At 34.8% G+C, this 19,347-nt stretch overlaps 1 protein-coding gene across 7 annotated transcripts in view; it reads left to right on the forward strand.

Annotated features, from left to right (window-relative positions):
- STAG2 (stromal antigen 2) overlaps positions 1-19,347 on the forward strand; it is a 138,355-nt gene that overhangs the window by 96,420 nt on the left and 22,588 nt on the right. For all 7 annotated transcript variants that reach the window (XM_043570617.1, XM_043570621.1, XM_043570619.1 and 4 more), the window contains 9 exons: positions 48-137; positions 743-946; positions 3,122-3,192; positions 3,515-3,602; positions 3,692-3,772; positions 5,573-5,665; positions 12,265-12,439; positions 16,580-16,719; positions 18,223-18,324. In XM_043570617.1, the coding sequence (XP_043426552.1) occupies positions 48-137; positions 743-946; positions 3,122-3,192; positions 3,515-3,602; positions 3,692-3,772; positions 5,573-5,665; positions 12,265-12,439; positions 16,580-16,719; positions 18,223-18,324 (1,044 nt within the window). The remainder of the gene's footprint in view (positions 1-47; positions 138-742; positions 947-3,121; positions 3,193-3,514; positions 3,603-3,691; positions 3,773-5,572; positions 5,666-12,264; positions 12,440-16,579; positions 16,720-18,222; positions 18,325-19,347) is intronic.

The following is a 19,347-nucleotide window of genomic DNA, read 5'->3' on the forward strand; positions in this document are numbered from 1 at the left end:
TTAACATTTTTGTGATGTTTTGTCATGATTTTCTTTTTATTTCAAAGTATTCTATAGATGCAGAAAAGGTGACTAACTTGTTGCAGTTGCCTCAGTATTTTGATTTGGAAATATATACCACTGGACGATTAGAAAAGGTACAGTGTTTTCTCTGTGTAAAGACACCTTGAACAAAAGTTATTGGTTTAGTTCATCTCATCATATTGTTTGTTTATATTTTTGAAACTTCTAATGCTAAAGGAAACCTACATTTTATATATCTTCTTTATTTTCTCCAAGTTGGATTTAAAGAATGGCATTAATGAGGCTTCCTTTTGATTCATGCCCATAGCCATACCCTCATTCCTACCCATTATGAGAATATATCTGATCATTTATGGAGATTGGGGTTAGATAACTGGATAATAGTAACTGTAAAATGAGAGCAGTTAATATTCATTGAATACCTTTACTGTGTTCCAGGAACTATTGTAACTTCTTTGTATTTTCACCAAAGCCCTATGAGATTGGTAATATTATTCCCATTAAATCTGAGGAAATAAGTATGGGTGGGTTATTGTATTTATTTTCCACAACTGGAAAAACATCAAAATGTATGCCCTATTTGTTGTAGAGTTACCATATTTGAAGCTTTTTGTCGCAGAGGTGTAGTCTTTCTGTGCCTATCATATGTACCTTAGTGTTTTTTTAATTTATATGTTCCTTAGTTTTACTGGAAAAAAAAAAACCTTTGATTTTGCAGCATTTGGATGCCTTATTACGACAGATCCGGAATATTGTAGAGAAGCACACAGATACAGATGTTTTGGAAGCATGTTCTAAAACTTACCATGCACTCTGTAATGAAGAGTTCACAATCTTCAACAGGGTAGATATTTCAAGAAGTCAACTGATAGATGAGTTGGCAGATAAATTTAACCGGCTTCTTGAAGATTTTCTGCAAGAGGTATATATTACAAGTATTTTGTCAGTTGGGTTCCTCCCCTTCAGTAACCGAATTATTCATGTGTCCTGGTCATAGTCCCTAGCAGTATGTTTAAAAATGTTCAGACTTTTTGTTCTTTGATTCATCATGTTACTGTTACTCCACCAAAATGGGAAGGTGGTAAGAATCTGTGACTGGGAGAAGGTGGAAGCAAAACTGATACTCCCTCCCCTTTTGTTAATTAAAAAAAAAAAAAAAAAGATCTCAGAAGTTACCAGGGTTTAGCTGAACCAGAAGCTATTAGGCAATTAGGGTATAAATGGAACAGAAAAGTAGAACTAACCTATGGCCATGTCGCCTCATAAAAGAAGGCTATTTCTTAGTGTTTTGACAGTGTTACTAAGGAAAGGCAATTAATGATCTTTGATATTGTAAAGCCTTGATAAATTGCTGTTATAGGGGCGCCTGGGTGGCTCAGTCGGTTAAGCGTCCGACTTTGGCTCAGGTCACGATCTCACGGTCCGTGGGTTCGAGCCCCGCGTCGGGCTCTGGGCTGATGTCTCAGAGCCTGGAGCTTGCTTCCAATTCTGTATCTCCCTCTCTCTGACCCTCCCCCGTTCATGCTCTCTCTCTCTGTCTCAAAAATAAACACTAACAATTTTTTTTAATAAAAAAAAATTGCTGTTATAGCTACACTGTTCATTTGGGGGTTTCCTTTGTTCTATTATATTCCTAAAGAGACTTAAATTGTGACACTCAAAAACACTTGTATTTTTTGAGTTTTGTATTTTCTGGAAATACATACCTAACAATAATTGACGTGCATAAAATAAAATGTCATAATTCTCAAATGAATGCATTTAGCCTTTTCTACCTAACTTTTGTCATTAATGTTACAAAAATCATAATGGACTTTGTAATTTTCAGTTTTCTTGTTTGTTACTTCTTTAACTTTCTTGTTTTGGGTGTGTGTAACATTCCATGCTTACTAAGTTTTGCTTAATTGGAGGTCTGTGCAAATATGTTAATGTACAATGACGACATTTCTTAGTTAAAAAATTTATTTTTTAATATTTATTTTTTGGGAGAGTGCAAGCAGGGGAGGGACAGAGGGAGACAGAGGATTTGAAGCGGGCTCTGCACTGACAGGCTGACAGCAGCAAGCCCGATGTGGGACTTGAACTCAACGAACCATGAGATCATGACCTGAGCCAAAGTCAGACATTCAACTGATTGAGCCACCCAGGCACCCCTTTAGTTAAAAAATTTAATGGCTGTACTGTTGGCTAGATGTGATTGTGACTAGGACAAGTTAAGTCAAAATCAAGCAATGGATTAAGTTTATTTTATTATTTTTTAAAATTAAAAAAAAAGTTTATTTATTTTGGAAGGAGAGAGAGATAGAGCCCGAGTGGGGGACAGGCAGAGAGAGAGGGAGACACAGAATCTGAAGCGGGCTCCAGGCTCCAGGCTCCAGGCTCCGAGCTGTCAGCGCAAAGCCCAATGCAGGGCTCTAACTTATGAGTCTTGAGATCATGACCTGTGCTGAAGTCGGATGCTTAACTGACGGAGCCATCCAGGCGCCCCAAGCAGTGGATTAATTAAGTTTAATTACTTGTGTAGAAAAATTCAAGTTTAGAAACAAAATGTTTTTTGAGAGACACAGGGTTCAGTATAGTAAGTTTGATAGTATTTAAAAAAAATTATAAGTTTCATGGCAGTAAGACTCATAAAATTTTCAAAAACTTACGTTACTCTAAATTGGAAAATTGATACTCACAAAGGTCAATATGTCTTTCTTGAGCACTGTGTTTCGTTCATTTAGGTTTTATCTTTTAGGTGTTGTCTTTATGATCTCTTGTTTGTCCTTTACTATATTTTTCTTTATTGTCCTAATACATCTTTTACTGTGAAAGAGTAAATTACTTCCTAGTTTTGTGTCAAGGTTACGTTAAGGGAAAGGGGAGAGTGGCACTCAGTTTTTGTTTCGTGAGTATAATATACCTGTGATAACAACTCTATTGACTCATTACTCCAGCCATACTGCTTTAAATTTGAACAGACTAGGTATTGAATGAGAAACTTAGTTTGTGGTGTTAGGTTATTTTTCTCAAGGTGGTATCACCAATGTGATAGCCTAAAGTTTTTCATGTGGGTAGTTATTAAGGTTTAATGCTGTCTAATTAATATTTGTAGGGGGAAGAGCCTGATGAAGATGATGCATATCAGGTATTGTCAACATTGAAGAGAATCACTGCTTTTCATAAGTAAGTTGAATTTTAATATTCTGATATCTTAAAACTAGCAAAATCAAAACCAGTTTGTGTGTTTTAGGGTTATAATGTTATCACATTCTGCTAGATTTCTTGCACTTTTATATAAAAAGTAGTTGGTAGAATCATGTTTTGAATTGGGGAATAATTGACAAATTATCAAATACCATACTTTTTAAAACATATTTCGTTTTTGTTGCAGGTGCATGTTAAAAAGTTTGCTTTATTTACTTTAACAGCATTTTTGTTAACATTCAAGTCCCAAATCACTCGAAGTGATTAAGCTTAACTTTTAAATATAACTTGTCTTTTGCAGTGCTCATGATCTTTCAAAGTGGGATTTGTTTGCTTGTAATTACAAACTATTGAAAACCGGAATTGAAAATGGAGACATGCCTGAACAGGTTTTTATTTATTTTCAAGTTACATATTTAACTTTGAGAATGAAAACTTGTGACTTTTTAATTTTAACTGTATTCTTTTCTTTTTACAGATTGTTATTCATGCCCTGCAGTGTACTCACTATGTGATCCTTTGGCAGCTTGCAAAGATAACTGAAAGCAGCTCTACAAAGGTTTGTGGTGGTCCTGTGAGGTTCTTACTACGCTCAGTGTCATTAACTGTTTTCAGCACACGTACACATTTAGTAAGATCAGTTATTTCAGTAAAGTGTTGCTTATTTCTAAAGTACCATTTAGGCATGTATACCATTAGAAAGTTTTTTTTGTAGTTTGATATATATTCAGTGAAAGAACATTAATATGTTATGATTCAAGGCATGATTTTAAATTAAAAATTCTTTCATATTTTAAGGTGGCATAGTTTTTGTACGTCCATATTCTCAATAGTATTGAGAACATATAGAAATACAGATTTTGTAAATTATGACCAAGAGCCTTTGAAACCAGCATACAGCTATTGGACTGTATAAATTGATGATAACAAGCCAGTTGCCCCTAGATCTTCATAGGCCTCAGTATTGTTTTGGGATCACTTTGTTCATACCTAGATCTTTCTATTGATGTTCCAAATTCATGATAAATCACTGTCTGGTTGAGTATAATGTGGCAGCTACAAGGTAGTAGAACTTTCAGAATTTTATCCATAATGGTAATCTTTGATGTGTTTAGTAATTGAACTAAGCAGTACTGCCTCTTCGATTTGTAAACTAGAAGCTTAAGCATTGTACGTGTAGTAGATGTTGCCTTAAGTATTATATAATATTTTTATAAATATTAAGCACTTTCTAGAAGATAGATACTTAGTTGTTCATAGCTTTTCCCTCAAAAACCATAGTCTTGATAATAAATTTCTTTTGCATAGAATCACAGAATAATTTTAAATGCTTAGAATTTCTCTGAGTTGATAATGCACAAGATGCTGTTATATCCACAAATGGATATTTCCCCCTTGAAAAAACAATTGAGTATTGTTGTTAGTGTACTTTTGTCAAACACGCAAGAAATTTATTTAACTCAATGCCAAGCTTCTAGTAGGAACAGTAGCCATATTAGCAAATATGACTGCTCGTCTAAGTCAAAAGCATTGAATTAAAAATTAAAATGGGAAAGGAGATTATATTTTGAGTAGAGGAAAAGGATAAAAATGAATGTTACTGAATACAAACTTGTTCTGAAGCTTGGTTGAATTTTCTTTACCAAATCAATCTCCAAGTTAAACTTGTTTTTCTTTAACTTTATGGTCTATTACAATATATTCATATTCTATCATTTGGGATCCAGTATTAGGTGATGGGTCAAGGTTATACCTTAAATTAGTGAGGATGATCTTTGTAGAATAGTTTAATATTTTAAGGTAATTGGTAAATAATTAGGAAAAAAATGTAAGGAAAAGATTTATTTTTATTGTATGTTTATAAGACCTTAATTTTTTTTTAATTGGAGCAATACCACGAAACTGATTTTTGTCCATCTCTGTTTTTAAAAAGTACAACTGGTATACTTCAAGTAAGAAATAAAAGATACCGTCTCTTTTATTATTAATTAATTTCGTCATCAATTGGCTACCCTTCAAATTACAAAACGATGATGGAGCATAAATCTTTATGCATTCTGAGTTAGTAGATTTATAAAGATAGCCATATATAGTCATATAGGTTTTCTACTTTTAAAGGACCCAGACCACTTAGGGTATTATCCATTAATATACCTGGTATTTTTAAAGCTGCAATTTGTTGCAAATTTTAAGAAAAATGGTCTAATTTGTCTTTTTCGTTCTGATGAATAATAAATAAGTAACTCTAATGTACAGAGTTAATATAGTTAAACATATGATATATTTTATGTAATTTGAAGTATCTTAATACATGAGGTTTGTATACAATATCTTAAATTGTTTATGTTGGATTTTCAAGGAGGACTTGCTGCGTTTGAAGAAACAGATGAGGGTATTCTGTCAGATATGTCAGCATTACCTGACCAACGTGAATACTACTGTTAAGGAGCAGGTTAGTAATTACTGTAGATAGCCATCTTTTGTAAGCGACCTTTACAAATGTCTGAACTAATACAGAAAATTAAAGTAATACTGAGGTTGAGCAAAGTAGAAATGACTTGTATCTGTCCATGTATATGATGCTCAGAAAATAGATTAATGTATTTCATGTGGAATCTGTAAGTTGTATTGTAGATTACTTTCATATTGTAGTTATTCTGTTATTGTTTCTTTATGACTCACATGGTAAACAGACCCATATATACAAATTAGATGCATGAAATTACGTAAGTTATTCTTTTTTAAAAAACTTTATTTCGGGAGAGTTCATGTGAGTGGGTGAGGGTCAGAGAGGGAGAGCCTCCCTCCCCGTGCTGTCAGCACAGAGCCTGAAATGGGGTTCGATCTCACGAAGTGTGAGATCATGACCTGAGCCAAAATGAAGTGTTTTGGACACCTATCCGACTGAGCCACGCAGGCTCCCCATTGAAATGAACAAGTACAAGTGTGCCTCAGGGAGGAGAATGGGTCCATACGGTTTTTGTCATCTCTGAGAATATTATCAGATAGAGACTGATATTCCTGTTCATCCTGATTGTGTACATTATTTTTCCTTTTGTGGACTTTGAAATAAAAATTTTAATCATTTTCCTGCCTTCAAAGAGTTACCTTCGCACTTCATATGCCCTCATGATTTCATTACTACTATTTACCTCCTCATTCTGGAAATATATATTGTTAAACGCTGCCATAGGTAATTTTCCCATCTGTAAAATGAATTCTGATCCTTGGACTAAGAGCCTGTTTAGTTTTAATTCCCTAGTAGAGGATTAAGGTTTTTTGGACATACGCTTTTTAAATGCTTCTGTGAGGAAGACATTTTCATAATCCTGTTATAAGAAATATTAATGATGATACAGTGAAAATGGTTATTGTGATATCAAGGTTTTTTTTTTTTAGCCATTTCATTCTCCTTAACCTTTGCACATTGGGATAGATCCCTAGCAGTCATCACAAGTGCTATTTTCAGCAGTTTGTGTTCTGTTGGGTACTCTTTATTTTTTTTTTCATTTTGGGGTATACTGTTCATTTAATTTATAGTGTATTTTTTATTTTTTTAAATTTGCACCCAAGTTAGTTAGTACATAGTGCAACAATGATTTCAGGAGTAGATTCCTTAGTGCCCCTTACCCGTTTAGCCCACCCCCCCCCCACCCCGTAACCCTCTGTTTGTTCTCCATATTTAAGAGTCTCTTATGTTTTGTCCCCCTCCCTGTTTGTATATTTTTGCTTCCCTTCCCTTGTGTTCATCTGTTCTGTGTCTTAAAGTCCTCATATGAGTGAAGTCATATGATATTTGTTTTTCTCTGACTAATTTCACTTAGCATAATACCCTCTAGTTCCATCCACATAGTTGTGAATGGCAAGATTTCATTCTTTTTGATTGCTGAGTAATACTCCAGTGTGTGTGTGTGTGTGTGTGTGTGTGTACACATCGTCTTTATCCATGCGTCTATTGATGGACATTTGGGCTCTTCCCATACTTTTGCTGTTGTCGATAGTGCTGCTATAAACACTTGGGGTGCATGTGCCTCTTGGAAACAGCATACCTGTATCCCTTGGGTAAATACCTAGTAGTGCTATTGCTGGGTCGTAGGGTAGTTCTAGTTTTAATTTTTTGAGGACCCCTCATACTGTTTTCCAAAGTGGCTGCACCAGTTTGCATTCCCACCAGCAATGCAAAAGAGATCCTCTTTCTCCGCATCCTTGCCAACATCTGTTGTTGCCTGAATTGTGAATGTTAGCCATTCACAATGGCTGTAAGGTGTATCTCATTGTGGTTTTGATGATGTGGTTTTGATGTATCTCATTGTGGTCCCTGATGATGAGTGATGTTGAGCATTTTTTCCTGTGTCGGTTGGCCATCTGGATGTCTTCCTTGGAGAAGTGTCTATTCATGTCTTTTGCCCATTTCTTCACTGGATTATTTGTTTTTTGGGTGTTGAGTTTGATAAGTTCCTTATAGATTTTGGATACTAACCCTTTATCTGATATGTCATTTGCAAATATCTTCTCCCATTCTGTTGGTTGCCTTTTAGTTTTGCTGATTGTTTCCTTTGCTGTGCAGATTTTTATTTTGATGAGGTCCCAGTAGTTCACTTTTGCTTTTATTTCCCTTACCTCCGGAGACGTGTTAAGAAGTTGCTGCGGCCAAGGTCAAAGAGGTTTTGGCCTCTTTTGATGGCTTCCTGTCTTACATTGAGGTCTTTCATCCATTTTGAGTTTATTTTTGTGTATGGTGTAAGAAAGTGGTCCAGATTCATTCTTCTACATGTCGCTGTCCACTTTTCCCAGCACCACTTGCTGAAGTGACTGTCTTTATTCCTTTGGATATTCTTCCCTGCTTTGTCAAAGATTAGTTGGCCATATGTTTGTGGGTCCATTTCTGGGTTCTCTATTCTGTTCCATTTATCTGAGTGTCTGTTTTTGTGTCAATACCATACTGTCTTGATGATTACAGCTTTGTAATACAGCTTGAGATCTGGGATTGTGATGCCTCCTGCTTTGGTTTTCTTTTTCAAGATTGCTTTGGCTATTCGGGGTCTTTTCTGGTTCCATACAAATTTTAGGATTGTTTCTTCTAGCTCTGTGAAGAATGCTGGTGTTATTTTGATACGGATTGCATTGAATATGTAGATTCCTTTGGGTAGTGTTGACATTGTAACAATATTTGTTCTTCTTCTCCAGGAGCATGGAATCTTTTTCCATTTTTTGCGTGTGTCTTCTTCAATTTCTTTCATGAGCTTTCTATAGTTTTAGTGTGTAGATTTTTCACTTCTTTAGTTAGATTTGTTCCTAGGTATTTTATGGGTTTTGGTGCAATTGTAAATGGGATTGATTCCTTGATTTCTCTTTGTGTTGCCTCATTGTTGGTGTATCAGAATGCAACCGATTTCTGTGCATTGATTTTATATCCTGCAACTTTGCTGAATTCCATCAATCAGTTCTAGCAGTTTTTTTGTGGAACCTTTTGGGTTTCCCATATAGAGTATCATGTCATCTGCGAAGAGTGAAAGTTTGACCTCCTCCTGGCCAATTTGGATGCCTTTTATTCCTTTGTGTTGTCTGATTGCTGAGGCTAAGACTTCCAATACTATGTTGAATAACGGTGGTGAGAGTGGACATCCTTGTCTTGTTACTGACCTTAGGGGGAAAGCTCTTAGTTTTCCCCCATTGAAGATGATATTAGCGTTGGGTCTTTCGTATATGGCTTTTATGATATCTCGTGGTATGATCCTTCTATCCCTAATTTCTGAAGGTTTTTATGAAGAAAGGATGCTGTATTTTGTCAAATGCTTTCTCTGCATCTGTTGAGAGGATCATATGGTTTTTGTCCTCTCTTATTGATGTGATGAGCCACATTGATTGTTTTCCGGATATTGAACCAGGCCTGGATCCCAGGAATAAATCCCACTTGGTCATAGTGGATAATTTTTTTAATGTACCGTTGGATCCATTTGGCTAATATCTTATTGAGGATTTTTGCATCCATGTTCATCAGGGAAATTGGTCTATAGTCCTCCTTTTTAGTAGGGACTTTGTCTGGCTTTGAAATCAAGGTAATGCTGGCTTCATAGAAAGGGTTTGGAAGTTTTTCTTCCATTTCTATTTTTTGGAACAACTTCAAGAGAATAGGTCTTAACTCTTCCTTAAATGTTTGTTAGAATTCCCCTGGAAAGCCATCTGGCCCTAGACTCCTCTATTTTTGGGGAGATTTTTTTATTACTAATTCGATTTCTTTACTGGTTATGGGTCTGTTTGGATTTTCTATTTCTTCCCGTTTCAGTTTTGGTTGTGTATGTTTCTAGGAATTTGTCCATTTCTTCCAGATTGCCCATTTTATTGGCGTATAATTGCTCATGATATTCTCTTATTATTGTTTGTATTTCTGCGGTGTTGGTTGTGATCTCTCCTATTTCATTCTGGATTTTATTTATTTGGGTCCATTCCTTTTTCTTTGTACCAAACTGGCTAGTGGTTTATCAATTTTGTTAATTCTTTCAAAGAACCAGCTTCTGGTTTCATTGATCTGTTTTTTTGTTTGTTTCAATAGCATTGCTTTCTGCTCTAATCTTCATTATTTCCTGAGTTCTGCTGGTTTTGGGTTTTATTTGCTGTTCTTTTTCCAGCTCTTTAAAGTGTAAGGTTACATTGTGTATTTGAGACCTTTCTTCCTTCTTTAGGAAGGCGGCCTGGATTGATATATACTTTCCTCTTATGACCGTCTTTGCTGTGTCCTAGTGGAATATAGTGCATTCTTTTTTTTTTTTGATGTTTTTATTTACTTTTGAGACAGAGAGAGACAGAACATGAACTGGGGAGGGGCACAGAGAGAGAGGGAGACGCAGAATCCGAAGCAGGCTCCAGGCTCCAAGCCGTCAGCACAGAGCCCGACGTGGGGCTCGACCTCACGGACTGTGAGATCATGACCTGAGCTGAAGTCGGACGCTTAACCGACTGAGCCACAGGCACCCCTGGAATATAGTGCATTCTTAAAGCTACAATGGAAGTATTTCAGATATAGTCATCCAATTATAAAGCGATCAGTAAAGTTGTTCCACCTTTGTGTTTGTTACTTGTCTTTATTTTATTTTATTTTATTTTATTTTATTTTATTTTAGAATATCAAAACTGATTTCAGGGAAGTATTTGGAGTTATATAGTGAAAAATTTACAGTCAGCTTCCAACTGTTAATCTTAATTTTCTTATTTCCAGCTCCCTTTTGTCCCTCCCATACATACATGCTTGGGCATAAATACATTAGAAAATATTAAATGGCCAAGATCCAGTTACTGAATTTCATGTTTTTCATGCAAAAATATGAAGTATATTCTTGTAATTATTAAATTGCTGAATTTTCCAGTTTTAAATATATAGTTTTGAATTATAGCAATAAAGGATTTGGAAATTCAGTTTTCATCTCTACATTTCACATGAAAGGAAGAAACGTTTCTGTAGGTAGTAAATTGAGTTTAAAGTCTTAGGATTTTAATGGAGGTATACATGGATCCAAATTTAATATTTGATTAAATAAATTAAATATTGGGGCACCTGGGTGGCGCAGTCGGTTAAGCGTCCGACTTCAGCCAGGTCACGATCTCGCGGTCCGTGAGTTCGAGCCCCGCGTCGGGCTCTGGGCTGATGGCTCAGAGCCTGGAGCCTGTTTCTGATTCTGTGTCTCCCTCTCTCTCTGCCCCTCCCCCGTTCACGCTCTGTCTCTCTCTGTCCCAAAAATAAATAAACGTTGAAAAAAAAAATTAAAAAAAAAATAAATTAAATATTTATTAATTACTTATTTATTAATTAAATAAATTAAATAATAAATTAAATTAAATATTACTTGATATATTTTCATATGCCACCAAGATACTGAGCTTAATATTCCCTATTTCTTACAGTGTTCACACAGTTCCTTATCGGTTATCATATGTAATCTATATAACCTGCTGTTCAGGCCTTGGCAATTATTTGGTCATGAAATATTGGTCATGAATTATCTTGTGTGTCAGTCTTCCTAACAGCTTCCAGAAATAGTTCCTGGTTAGTTCACTTGACCTGCTAGTTCACCAAATTAGTAAATACCGACATGCTTATCACTTTGTGTTCTTACTGTATATGTTGCAAAAGTTTTTATAAACTCAGATATCCTGATGGGTATAAATGGCTACTATAATAGCAAAATGAGAAGAGACTGAAAGAAGAGATGAAAGCATAAAGTGAAAGAGAAAAAAGTTAATGTGGTTAGTTCCAAAAAGGTAAAACCATTAATGAGATCTGCTTTATGCTCTGTAGTATACTCTTAGAATCTGTCTAGCAGTAGTCTTCCTTCAAATGTATTTTACTGTTGACTTTGCGACCCCGAGATTCTATGTTGATTACAATCCTTTCCCAATAGGTAATTAAAATTTTCGGGTTTCCTTCTATTTTTACTAGTGTTTGAGTCCATGTAAAACTCCTGGCAAAGTTTTTATAAAACTTCCTTCCTGTATCCTTAAGATACAGCATTAGCTTTATGTTTATTATGATCTTATCTGGTTTGCCTGATGAGTAATAAGGAGGCACATAATTGGTTGTGTTTTTTCTCTACTTAATTACCACACATAATGAGAATGCGCGTGCTTAAAAAGTACCAGAGACTTTGTGATCTCTCTTCTAAGAGATATTCTAGGACATTCCAAGTTTATATGTTACTTCATATTTAGGAATGTATAACATGAGATACTGTCATATAGTGTAGAATGAGATTTGGAGTCAGAAAACCTATGGTTGATTCCTGACTGCATGTTTTGGCAGTGTTAATATGTTCAAGTCACTTAAAGGTTGCTGAAAAGAAACAATATTTGTGAAGTTACCTTGCAGTTAGTAAAACATGATTGCACATATCAGTGATCATTATTATGAAAACTACATTCTTCAGCTTTAAAAATTTAGTAAAATACTAAACTAATTTTTTTAAGCAAAAGTTAGATTCTGTTTTTGTGTTAAATATGTCACTTGTGGTAGTTGGTGAGAAACCTTGAATTATAGCATGCTGTCCTTTTTTTTAATAGGCCTTCACTATTCTGTGCGATATTCTGATGATCTTCAGCCATCAAATTATGTCTGGAGGACGTGACATGTTAGAGCCATTAGTTTACACCCCTGATTCTTCATTGCAGTCTGAGTTGCTCAGCTTTATTCTGGATCATGTCTTCATTGAACAGGATGATGATAATAACAGCGCAGGTAATTTTAGTGATATCTTTTTGTGAAATCTTTGTATCCAGCAGAAATTTAAGTAAGTGGTAGAATACTACTTGATATTTTACTCTGAAAACTTTAAACACAGGTTCATGTTCTGGCACATTTCTATTAATTTTTTGTAATATTGTAAAGATAATGTGATATCTCTTACCAGGTTTTAGGTAGTTTGAAAAGAATAAAGTGTTTCTTTAAGTGACCTTTTTGTTGTATTAAACTGTATAATTTCTCAATGTTAGAAAATGTTTGAAACTGTTCTGTAAATGTCTGGGGCAGTACAGAATGTTCACAGGAAAATAATTGCACCAGCCTTGCCTAGTGTTAAATTACTCTTCCTACCCTAATTACATACACAGATGCCTTACTTGAACAAGAGGTCATGGAAAAACAGTGTTGGGTGGCTTCTTTCTCGGTTTGTTTTTAATTTGAAGTGCATTATAACATCAATATATATGAATCTCCATACATATAATGACACATCACTGCAAATCAGATTCTAAACACCTACAATTCTAGACATGGCTTATAGCTTATTTTTATCAATAACCAGCTTTGTTTCTCAAGTATTAAAATTTAGCTAAAACAGAATGAAGAAACCTAGAGTAGCAGAAACATTTGTTAAGAGTCCATGTATTGAAGTTTATTTACTTAAAACTTTTTACCTTTGGGCGCCTGGGTGGCTCAGTCGGTTGAGCGTCCGACTTTGGCTCAGGTCATGGTCTCGTGTTCTGTGAGTTCGAGCCCTGCGTCGGGCTCTGTGCTGACAGCTCAGAGCCTGGAGCCTGCTTCGGATTCTGTGTCTCCCTCTCTCTCTGCCTTTCCCCCGCTCCTGCTCTGTCTCTGTAAAAAATAAATAAACATTAAATATTTTTTACCTTACTTTGAGCTGTTGGTTTAGTTAGACTTTTATTTTTTAACATTTATTTGACATTTATTGGTCAGCAGGCAGTATACTAGATGCTATGGATATAAAAAAAATGAAACAGTGGCTTTTCCTTTGAGAATTCAATTCAAGTGGAAAAGCCATACCTATTTTTTAAAAAACGTTTATTTATTTAGAGAGAGAGCACATTCAGGGGAGAGGCAAAGAGGGAGGGAGAGAGAGAATCCCAAGCAGGCTCCAAGCTGTCAACACAGAGCCTGACTTGAGGCTCGAATTCCTGAACCACGAAATCATAACCTGGGTCGAAATCAAGTCAAATGCTTAACCAACTATCCAGGTGCCCTGAAAAGACATATCTAAACACAAATAATTTCACTGCAATTTGTTAAGTAATAGAGGTATGTTCACATTGTTGTGGGCTTGTAGAGAAAGTTTTAACTGGCCTGGAAGTCAAACCATTGAAATAAGCTAACATTTGAATCAGATCCTAAAAGAGATGAGTAGGAGTTTTTAAAACTTCTATGGGAAAGCATAGTTGCATTCCAAAAACTGATAAAAATCAGTTTTGGTTTACCACCCTTTTCGTTAATTGGGTGACTGCCTCACTACATTTATACCATGAAACTAGAAGAGAATAAGCTTGCCAATACTCCTGAGTTTTCTAGAAGCTTGTTGAAATTACACTCAGTCTTATTAGGCTTTTTTTTCCTATTTAAACTTTAAAAATGAAATGTATTCCAGTTTTTTTGAAAAATATAAAATATAACACATTTGTCCATATCTACCACTAGCACTTGTCAAATTTTGCCTTATTTGTTACTGATTTTTATTTTTGAAGGAATAAAGGGTAGATACAAAAGAAATCCTTGTTTTTATCCCTGCCCAGTCCTATTACTCTTTTTCCCTGGAGATAACTGCTATTCTGAATTTGCCGTTATCATTCTTTGCTTTTTAATTTTATTATTAGAAGTTTATATGTCTGATAATATATAGTTTATGTTACTAGTTTCCACATAAATGGTATTATGTTGAACATTTTATTTTGCATCTTGTTTTTTTGCATTAACATTTTTGAAATCTGTCAGTGTTGTCATGGTTATAGCTTATTCATCTTGACTGCTGTTACATAATATGAATTAACTCTACTTTATCCATTTTTATGTTATTTCCTTTTTTTATTTTGGGGGGGAGGAGTGAGAGAGAGAGAGAGAAAGACAATGAATGAATGAATGAATGAATGAATGAATCCAAAACAGGATCCACACTCAGCACGGAGCCTGATATGGGGCTTGATCCCATGACTGTGAGATCATGACCTGTGCTGAAATCAAGAGTCGGACGCTTAACTGACTGAGCCACCCAGGCACCCCTATCCATTTTTATATTGAGGAACATTTAGGTTGTTACCAATTTTTTCCCTATTGTAGTGCTACAACAAATGTTTTCTTACACTTTTCCCCTTGAGCGCACGTGCAAATGCTTTTCTAGTGCATATCTAAGAATGGAATTGCCAGATTATATGGTCTTTGTGTGTCTTAACTTGACCACATGTTGTGAAATTATTCTCCCAAGTTGTTGTATTGTTTTATTTTCCTACCAGGAACATGAGTTTCCATTGCTTTTCGTTTTCATCTAACCCCTGATGTTGTAGACCCATGGTTATTTATTTGATTTGTTTGTCTACATCTCATGAGAAGGGGAGCGTAAAACAGAGAGTGCTTCTAGAGGCAATGACAACACAAAATAACAATGGCAGCTAACATCTATGAGAGGCCCAGTGGGTGAGATAATCCCCTAACATTGTTTAATCCCCACAAGTGGCTGGTTTTCAGTAAGAAGTGGAAAAAAACCAGGGTGCCTGGCTGACTCAGAAGTGTATGTGATTCTTAATTCAGGGTCATGAGTTCAAGCCCCACTTTGGGTGTAGAGACTACCAAAAAAATAAACTTTAAAAACAAACCCAAAATCAGAGCTCAAAAACTCTTAATCTCTGGGCAATTTAGTCTGTAGGGGGAAAGCATCTGAATACATGTACCTCCTAAGAGTAGTACTAAACAGTGATTGGAAACAGTATCGTATAGAAATCCATTACAATCACAGAGATGTTTAGACAAAGCTGGTATATTCAGTGCAATCTTTTAAAAGAGTAAACAATACATTTTAGGTTTCTAATCAAATGGCTTTGGGATTCTGGAGTATGCACTCATGATAACTTTTTCTGATGCTCTGTCTGAAATTCCTATTCTCAAAATTTGGTTTTGATTTACTAGCAGTTATCAAGGATCATCAGAGACAGTGTAAAACATTTGTTTTAAAGAACATTCTTACTTTACACAAATTAGTTGTTTGATATTGGTGATCTTATATTGACGAGCTGACAGGATATGCACCTACTGTTCACAAAAGAGGAAATATAAATGTCTAATCAATGCATGAAAAACTTTAACTTCACTGCTAACCAAAGAAATGTAAATCAAAATTAGATAGTTTTTATAAGGAATTTCGTTTGTAAAATTTATCCAGAAGAAAATACGTAGCTTTATATATAAAAGGTATCATCACAATTTCATTTGCAGTATCAAATAATTAGAAAGAGTCTTTTGGCAGTACTTGGAGGCTATAGTCCAGCTTCCTTGACTATTCAGTTGGAAGTAAGTCTTACTCCTTGATAACTCTGAATGTCAACATCTCACACAATGGATCTGAGTAGAAATGTGTGAAGTTACCTTAAAAAGAATGGTTCCTAGGCCAGACTTACTGAATATATGTAATATGCATAACATAAGTATGTTGAGGGTAGGGTAGGGTCGAATCATCCTTGAAGGGATAGGAAGGTTTCTGAGCTTGGCTGTCCCCTGTGAAGAGCCTTAACCAGTAGACACTGAATCTGCAGATCTCATTGGCAAACTATCCTTTAGGCAAGTGAATGAATGGGTTAGGCAAGCTCAGCCTGACTTCACTAAACATCAGTTCCTCTGACTCATTCCACTTGTTCCTGTTACGTCTTCAACAGGCAGCCTTATGATTACTGTTTGAGTTCACAAAAATTTTCTCTCTTGGGATTAAGGAACTGATCGTTCACTGAGATATTAAGAGTGACTATAATTTGCATTTCATTTAAATGCTTTTTCCTTATTTTTCAAATTCTCCAAAATAAAGGTATTTTATAGTAAGAATTAAAAAATACATATGGCAGAAGTAAAATACAAGATGGTTTAATGTTTGTCTCTTTTTTTTCTCAGACGGTCAGCAGGAGGACGAAGCCAGCAAAATTGAAGCTTTGCACAAGAGAAGAAATTTACTTGCAGCATTTTGTAAGCTAATTGTATATACTGTGGTGGAGATGAATACAGCTGCAGATATCTTCAAGCAGTATATGAAGGTAAAGTTGAAAAATGGATAGCAACTTATTTTTATAATGCTTAAAAGAAAATGAGTGTAACACTGGCTTTTATGCCTGATTGCCATTGAATTTTTTAAACAGTAAATTACTTTTCTAGCATAAAGTAAAATTTCTTTTAAAATCTAATTTTTTCGGTAACATGACCTCATACTTCTACTCTTCCATTAATGGACATTTTGGATTTGTTGGTTCACATCTTTTACAGTATTGGAAACATGTTGTCTTAGGTTAACTAGCACTATTAGAAATTACCTTTGTGATTTGGTTTAAGACAACAGGATGATGTTCCTCCTCTGCTTGATGTAGCATAAAAAGGGTATTGTTCCAGGAGTCAGGAGACCTAGCTGCTATGGTTCTGGCTTGGTTACTATGCAGCTCGTGACCTTGAGTAATTCAATACCTTTTGTGTCCTGTCTTTCTTCATCTGTTCCACTGTGATAACTAAGGTTCCTTTAGGCTTTGAAAATCTGATTTGATTCACAGTGGGTTATTCACAATTTTCGTAAGTACCTGTGAGATTCTCTAATTTTTAAGTGGTAGTAGAAAGGGTATTGTTAGCGGTACTAATGAAATATGACTAAATGTGGTAGGATAGTTTTTCTTTAATCCTTTCTCAAGTAAAATCTAATTATAAATGTGAACTTTTTAAGACTTTGCTGTCACTAAATATGCAATAAATTTGTCAAAACCTAATTAATTAGTTCTCTCTGAACTATTTTGCTACATGATAGAACTCTCTTAGAACCATTGTAAATTACTTTGGAATTTAAGTTATTTGGCATTATTGTTTTTAGATTTAAAAAAAAACCTAAGGTTGTGAAGTCATTTTGCAAGTTTAAACTTTTTGACTTACGTATTGTAAAGTCAGTTTTATTAGTCATAAATAAGGGTATGGTTATCCTGTTATCTCTGATAGTTCTGTATTCATTTTGAAACAAGGTCTTAAATTAGAAGAAAAAATTCATGTGCGATGAATGTATAATACAAATGTCACACACAATGAGTTTTTTTTTTTAAATGTTAACAGGCTGTTAGTTTCTATAAGCCAAATTAATAAAGTTGGAAACTGCATGTGACCTGTGGGCCTGTTGTAACAATGAGTAAGTTCTAAATGTAACTGGGATTATATTCATTGTCTTGATAGTTCACAAAGAGCACAAGAACTTTGTTTATATCCTTTGTGCTATTTCTGACAATGTGCATAACCTGATTACTTAGTGTTTTATTCCGCACCTCCTTAAAACCAGGTCTGGAGCTTAATGTGATTGGATCTCAACTGTCTGTTTCAGAATTTACTGGTGTTAGGGATTATATACTAAGAAATTATTTTAAAGTTTAGTAACATTTTTATTCTGCCTCTGAATGCGTAAGTTCAGCCAAATACGTATTTTGTGGCATACTCACATGGCTAACATAAAATTAGTCTTATTGTCCAAAAGTTTTAGGAGATAAGGCTCTAATTTGTACAAATTTCTTTTCTAGTATTATAATGACTATGGAGACATCATAAAAGAAACGATGAGTAAAACAAGGCAGATAGACAAAATTCAGTGTGCAAAGACCCTTATTCTCAGTTTGCAACAGGTAAGATACAAAGTATCAACTTGGTTAAACATAATTAACATCTAAGAGTTTTCAAGGTAACAAGTAGAAAACTGGACAAAGGATGCAATACACAGTTCATGAAAGTAGAAATACATGATTTTGAGTCTCACTAGTAGACATTGTTCAAGTGAGATCATTTTTTGCTTTTAGACTGGCAACACTTAGAGCTATCTAAGATATGGGAGAAATAGGTACCATCAGCAGTATGTGTTGGTACAAGCTTCCTGGTAGGCAGTTGTTTGGCAGTGTATATCAAAATGTATAACGTGTATGCCATTTTTGGCCGCGCTTCAATTCTGCTTTTAAAATTTTATCCAAAGTGGTAATAGGACAAGTTTGCAAAAAGGGGTATATAATATCACACATAGCAGGGTTGTTTAGAATAGCAAGAAATTAGAAATAATCCAAATGTCTATCAATAAGGTGTTAGATAAATATATTGTGCAATGCATCTCTTGCAATGACTATTGTGTAGTACTTAAAATTGTTTTTTTTTCCCTTTTTGTGTAGCACTTAAAAGTCGTGTAGATCTGTATTCACTTTCACTAATGTGTAAAGATCAAATATATAGTTTGAGAATAAAATGAAAAAGAGTATAGTACAGCATCCCTGTAAAATTGAACTTCTCTGTATATCTATCTGGAAAAATCATCACCAAAATTTTAGCTGTGGTTAACTTGCTTTGGTAGTTTTCAAGTGAATTTTACTGTTTTGTTTTTTTTTTTAATTTTCACATTTACCTTAATGAGCATTTATCAGTTTTATAATCAAACCACAATACTCATTTTCATTTTGACAGTGGTGAGGCAAGTTTAACTTCGTAAAAATCATTTGCTTAATATGCGTTTGTCTCTGGAGACCAAATGCATATAGAACATAACCCAACCTATTTCAGTTTGATAAATTTCCTTTTCAGAAATCTAGGTATTGAATTTCTTAATCCCATTTGCATATTTGGATGTTCTTTAATGTTTAATAGAGCACAAGTAGAGGAGGGGCAGA

Source organism: Prionailurus bengalensis, chromosome X (genome assembly GCF_016509475.1).
Source record: "Prionailurus bengalensis isolate Pbe53 chromosome X, Fcat_Pben_1.1_paternal_pri, whole genome shotgun sequence".
Taxonomy (NCBI): domain Eukaryota; kingdom Metazoa; phylum Chordata; class Mammalia; order Carnivora; family Felidae; genus Prionailurus; species Prionailurus bengalensis.